This window comes from Mercurialis annua, linkage group LG5 (assembly GCF_937616625.2).
Source record: "Mercurialis annua linkage group LG5, ddMerAnnu1.2, whole genome shotgun sequence".
NCBI classification, from domain to species: Eukaryota; Viridiplantae; Streptophyta; class Magnoliopsida; order Malpighiales; family Euphorbiaceae; genus Mercurialis; species Mercurialis annua.
Window position 1 is genome coordinate 10,180,696 of NC_065574.1, and position 6,944 is coordinate 10,187,639.

At 30.2% G+C, this 6,944-nt stretch overlaps 1 protein-coding gene across 1 annotated transcript; it reads left to right on the forward strand.

Moving 5' to 3' along the window:
- Positions 1-1,163: 1,163 nt before the first annotated feature.
- On the forward strand, positions 1,164-5,682 carry LOC130015454 (uncharacterized). The gene is made up of 6 exons (XM_056105661.1): positions 1,164-1,272; positions 1,363-1,989; positions 2,570-2,715; positions 4,721-4,803; positions 5,215-5,303; positions 5,389-5,682. The coding sequence occupies exons 2-5, from the start codon at positions 1,438-1,440 to the stop codon at positions 5,217-5,219; spliced, it is 786 nt and encodes a 261-aa protein (XP_055961636.1). The 5' UTR covers positions 1,164-1,272; positions 1,363-1,437; the 3' UTR covers positions 5,220-5,303; positions 5,389-5,682.
- The last annotated feature ends 1,262 nt before the right edge of the window (positions 5,683-6,944 follow it).

The window sequence follows — 6,944 nt, forward strand, 5'->3', positions numbered from 1 at the left end:
CACATCAAAACAATACATTAAAGATCGGACTAGTTTTATTAACTAAAATGAACAGAAATATAAAAATAACCAATAATATGGGCGGAAAGTTGGTGGTTTTCTAGTTAATCGGAAAATCACTTTCTTCCGCATCCCAAAAAGAATTTTTTTTAAGAGATATGTGAGAAAAAAATCTAGTTTGAAAATTGAAAAGAATAATATCTACTCAACTAAAGTGAAACGTATCGGTGCTTTTGACCAAATAAAAAGTTATAATCATTTTAATTTTTTTGTTCTTCCCTTTGTTTTCTTGGTGGTGAAGGGTACATTTTTGTCCTTATTTTTATTCAAATAGTCATATTAGACTTTATTTTTATCAAGAAAAACAATGTTTTTTTCTCTCTTTTTTTATTTTCTTTGTATTAAAGATAATTATTCTAAATAAATGAAATATATCAGGAAAAAAATAACTTTTTTTTTCGTTTTTGCTTTGAACGTACGACATGTTACTTTTTAATATAGAATTTTTTCCATTTTACATCTTATGGGAGAATATTATTGTCTATAATTTAAAATATTAAAAGTAAGAATATCCTAATCCATTTCAGAATATATTTTACTATTAATGTATCGTAAGGTCATTGTTTATTTCTTACGTTGTATTCAGCGGTGGATTATATTTTTTTCCGTCCAAATAAACGACATGTGAATAATAAATATATAAATATCATTTTTCATGACTAAATTAATTTAAATAATCTAAATATATAAATTTAATATAATTATTGTACAAATATATAATATATATGTAAAATTTACTCAAAATTAGAGGTGGATTAATTTTGAAAAAGAAAGATTAAAGACTTATTGGAATTAGTAGTTTTTAATTGAAGATTTTAATTGAAGATTTTAATTTAATTATAGATGATAAAAATTAGTAATATTTAGATTAAAGAATTTAGAGAATTAAGTTAGAAAGTTGAAGAAAAAATTAGGGAGGAGTAGAAGCATGGCAATTTATTTCAATCTATTGATCTGCCTTATCCTCTTTCTCTTTTTTCTCAGTGTAATGTCTGAATAATTAGGGAGGAGTAGAAGCATTAACGACTCTATACCATGAAACATATTCATTTATAGGGGATATATGTTATTTTTCTGTTTTTGTCCCTTTTCTTTCAAAGATAACTAAAATTATGTTTCGACATCTGGTGATATCTTTGTGCAGAAAATGTGACAGAGGTGAAAACATCAGAACCTGTTGACAAATTTTACCTGGATACTTTTCTTGCTGCGGTAACTCCTTATTTTGTTTTGTGTTCTGTTTTGTAGCATGCTTTGGTACTAGTTCCTTTATTAACTTGTGCTGGTCACATGTGTTTACAGCCCACACCACCAGATCAGAATCGCATTGCGAAATCATTTTCTTCTTTACCTGAATTTAGAGGAGGTAAGGACTCAATGCAACTGCAGGAGGTTCTTCCAGCCAATCGTTCATCTCTCACTACTTGCAAGGAAAATCATGATAATAAATTGAAACATTTGAGTGGTCTAATTCATAATGAGAAAAGATTGCTTATTTCTGAGGGGAAAAGTATAAAACATGCAAATCAGGAGATAATTGATTTAACCAGCAAACCTTTATTTGACAAAATACCAAGCAGAGAGAACCTGTTGGTACCATATTCTGCAAAGAAGCGTAGAGTACTTGACTCAAAGCATGATTTGATGGGGCGGTTTGCAAATACTCAAGAGCAAACTTCTAGTTCCAAGAGTTCGCATTCAAATAGTACGCATTTTCCTTCTAGTGCGGTGATCAAAACAGAGCCCCCAAACACATCAGATAATAAAAGCAGACAAAATGCTCAAGTTGTTTCAGTACAGCCCTCTAAAGATCATGGTTTTGCACAGAAGGTTGGTTCTGGGTTTTGTAATGAGGAAAACAAAGGTGTTCAAACCACTTTGGTGCAGTGCAGTGATGAGGAAAAGAGAGGGTCTGCATTCTTGATTCAGGTAAGGTGTTTGGCTTGTTAACAATTAAAAGATAATTGCGGCACTGCATCATAATTTGCTAAGAGAACTAATAGTTGTGTGAAAGAGAGCTGCCATCTGCTCTGTTACTAATGGAATCATAGGTATCAGTAAGCAATTTAATCTATGTAAGCACCTAATATTTGGAATCAGGATTGTGTTGAGAACGCTTTGTAGTCCAGTACTATAGATTACAGTTTTAAAATATCATTTCTAGCACACATGTTGCTCTAGGTTGTGGTTCTTTGATGATTTCAGCTTCACTTGCTTCACTTACTTCAGTTAGATTTTGTAGTATTATTTTGACTTCAGAGTTCAGCCATATTCATATAATTGGATCCATTACTTTTGTGCAATTTTTATGTTCTTTTTGTTTTTTATTCCAAAGTTGATAAATTGCATATCAAGTAGATAGATTACCCAGTCTAAGCCTTGTTGTTGCTTTCGATTGGAAATTGAGGCAGGTGTCTTATTTTGGTTGTGGCTTTTCGTAAAGTTGGATATCTATCTGAAACATTTTTTACCTATTATTTTTACAACTCATCAACTATATGGCGCACAGGTCAAAGAGAAACTTACAACATCGGAATATAAAGATTTTGTGGGGTTTATGAAGGCACTGAAGTCTAAAGCAATGCAGATAGGCAATGTTCTAGAATCTATTGTGAAATTGTTCTCTGGACCAGATAGATTTCCTCTTCTTAAAAGGTACATTACCACTCCAATATATTTTTTAGGAATTACTTTTGTGCCTGTAGATCTAATTAAGGCCTGGAAGTTATAATCTGGTGCTAGTTGTAGTTTTTGAGCTGTATTTCATGCTACATTGATCTTGTGTGCTGAGGGAAATCATTGATTATAGGAATGGTACTCCGTAAATTAATTGTGGGAAACGTTTGTTATATATAGTGCACTTTGCTGTGTCAAATAATGTATTCATGGTCATATAACTACACATGTATAAGTACCTTTTTTGTTTAGTTTCTTTTGCAATATCAAATGGTTATGTACAGGCGTGATGTTGACCATGCACTTCTTAGATATGGTTCAGTATATAAAAGCTAGATGCTTATGCTGGAATGTTTATGTTTAGTGTAAGGTGGCATTTAGGCCGTCATATTAGCTTAAGATAATTAATCTTGTTATTGAGCATGTCAAGACTTTGTCTTAGGTGCCCTCATGTAATGATGATAGCTTGGTTCTTGTAATCTTGTCGTAACTGAAATGTTTGACATGAGCTAAATACAATTAGATTTTATAGCCAGTAAGTGTTCTTTAATTTTTCATTTGCTTGTGCCATTTTCCAAGCTTGAAATAGGGTTAAATACTTTGCAGTTTACCGAACTATTTATTTATTTTAAAAAGTTACCGAACTTTCATTTATTTCAAAAAGGTTACCGGAGTTTCAATTTATTTCAAAAAGCATACCAGATTAATTTCGAAAAGATTATCAAACTATCAATCTATTACAAAAAGGATATCAAACATTTTTTTTTTTAAAAGATTACAAAAGGTTAATTTTAATAATCATCCGAATCATACGAAACAATTTTAAAGTAATTATTCGCCACATAAACTACACATGTATAAATTCTCAATTTAATTAAAAAAACCTTTTATTGATCAAAGTAATTAATATTTGATAACCTTTTAAAAATAAATTAAAATTCGGTATCTTTTTTGAAATAAATTGATAGCTTGATAGCCTTTTCGAAATAAATCAAAGTTCGGTATCCTTTTTGAGATAAATTGAAAGTTCGGTATTTTTGAAATAAATCAAAGTTCGTAACCTTTTTGAAATAAATTGATAGTTCAGTAACCTGCAAAGTATTTAACCCCTTGAAATGAGTAGCTTAGCATTTTACATTGCTGCTTTTGGTAATGCAATTTGATTTAAGTTTCCCAACCAAATTATATTGTTAAATTCCTTTCTCAAACTAACAGTTCTATTACTGCATGTATATTGCATGAGCTGTAGTTATTAATTTATTCATGGATAGAAGGTTCTGATTGTTGATCTAGTTTTGGCTTTTAGCGAACCTCAGCTTTTCACTGCGGTATTAGTTGAAAGGAATTATATAAATGGAAGAAAACCTATTGCATTGCTATTTGTGTTACTTCACCTCATTAGATGCCTCGGATACATTCACAAAATATTTCCTAGGTAAATCAGCTGAAAGACTCTCCTCAAGTTTCTTCTTCCTTTCCATATGATCTTTTTTTGTTTCAGTGCAAACAATTATGTTCCTTCTTGTCTTCTGGAACAAATTCAATTCTCCATTTAGAATTCTTGAAAAATATCAAATCCTACAAAAAAGAAAATATTTAAGTGTGGATGCAAGAACATTACATGTTCTATCTAAATATGACTCATGTGATACATCTACCACGATCTGTATTGTTTTAGTTTGATGAATCATCAATTCCATGTTCTTCTGTATTGGACCACAACCCATTTGAAACTTTACATTTTTAAAGCAAATCAGTTAATTGTTTTTTTCACGTTTTACAGTTGCTTCTCCCAACATGAATTTTCATCTGTATTTCTTTTCAATTGGGAAGATGCTTAATTTTTTTAACATAGAAAGATGCTTGAATTAAGTAGGGAGAGAGAATGGTCTCTCTCTGTCATGCAGTACTTTTTCAGTGATAACTCAAATGAAGAGAGCATTACTTGCCATCGATTTCACTCTCTTTTTGTATTTGTTAACAGGTTCAAAGATTATATTCCTGCAAAGTATCATTCTTTATATGATCACTATCTTGAAGGAACTAATGGAACACTTGAAAACCAAAGTAAGGATTCTATACTTGTAGTAGACTTATAGTCCACTAGCTATATCTCATTTACTTTGTGTGCTCATATTTTCAGAAAACATATAAATTGGTCTCTTAGTTGATACATCAAGCAACAGAAATAGAGGAAAAAATAAAGCTGGTTGATAGTCTTGGGTACCTTTGGGTTTTTCATGAATGCGTGCATGTAGATGGGCTGTATGATATATAAAATATGCACACTTTGCATGGTCGAAGTTATGAATATCTGTTTTGGGAGAGATGGGTATTAGGAGACATGCGGTGGAATGTTTTTCCTGTTGTAGACATATTCTCTAGTCTAGAGATTTTTGTTTTATTCCTTAGTTCTTGATGTGTGATAGCTGTTCCAGATTGAGTTAAATTTTTTGAGTTTTTATTTCTATAATGCAGCATAAGTAAATGGAGGAACTGTACAATGTCATCACCTAAAAACTGCCCATCTAAAACAAGATTCCCTTTTCTTGTTGCGGTATAACCTTGTAAGTAATTATTTCATTCTAATTCTTGGGGGCATTTGATTTTTCTTCCTCGATATTAGCTGCTTATTATCAATTCATGCCACAGAAATCTCAAGCTAGAAGACTTTTAGCATGCATGTAATACTCCATGGATCAGGAAACTTTGCATATATATTGATCGTGCTGAGCTGGTAAGAAACGTGCCTTTTTAATCTTTAAAAATGAACAGATCTATATTGTGAGAGTGCAAAGTACAACACTTATTAATTGTAATTTTGACAGTTAAATTATATTTGAAGACGGCCTAATCTTTACTTGATGGTTTTATTTAATGGATCACATTGGCTGTTTGTAAATAGTTTTGAAGAGCCATGAGAAATAAAGGTGCAATTGTGTTCAATATCCTCTTTGCTGAGAAACGAAATAATGTAGTATAATTTTTAAGCCCTTTGAATATTTCTGGTGTAGATGACAGATTATCTCTATTTCATTTTATGAGCTAAACTTAGCTTAAATTAGAATGAGATTTTTAACTCTTATTTTGAGGTCAGGGATACATGCAATTGGAAGCAAGATGTTGTCTAATTAAACCACGAATTACAAGTATTTGGGAAAGTTATATTGCTATTTTGTGAAAATAATTACATAAAGATATATAGGGTTTGTAGTTTACTAAACTCTTAAGTTATTTTAAAAGAATACGTCAACTTATATTTTTTTTTTTATTCATCAAAAAAAAAAAAAAATTGGTCGAACTTTAAATTTTATTTTCTATCTAGCTTAATAATATTTGTCACTGAGAGAAGATTAGCAAATTTTATATTTTGTTAACATGGCGAATATTCTCTAAATATTCTAATTCATAGACTATAAGAAACATTAGATCAAAAAATATCTTTATAAAATAAAAGTTTAAATTTGATAACTTTAAAGAAATACAATTACATTCAGAGAAATTATTAGGCAGACTCAGTCTACCGCGTCATCCGTGGACTAAACCTATCACATAATGACATGTTATTAAAATGTTGGCAATCTTGTAATATTACTATTTAAATGTGTAAATAAGTAATAAACGAATTTACAAGATTGCCATCATTTTAATGACGTGTTATTATGTGATAGGCTAGTCCACGGATGACGAGGTGGACTAAGTCTACCCAACAATCTCTCTTACATTCAATATGCTTTTTGAAGTAACTTAAAAATTCAGTGAAACAATATATTTAATCCAAGATTTATATTTATTATTTTCATAAGTTAAAATACTAAAATGAATATAAAGTCATAAATGTATTGCTTATAATATGTTCATCATTCTCTAAATGAAAAATACTCACACAGATTTGGAAATAATACTTTCAGATTAATTTAGGTAAAAGAATTTTTCCTAAATTATAAGTCTTTTAAACCATTGGTTAAAACAATAATCTTTTTTCAAACATGCAATATCCTTTCAGTGGATTCAGTAATCACAAGGGAACAAGCAACCGACATGACTACTTTTAACATCCGCAATCTCTCACCAAAAACCAAAAAAAAATATAAAAATCTCAATTTTTTGTTCTTTGGGAATTATTAATCCACATATTTAAATAATACATTTTGCATGTGATCCCTTAAGTGAATAAGGCCAAAAAACAGTTTAATACCTACCCTTAT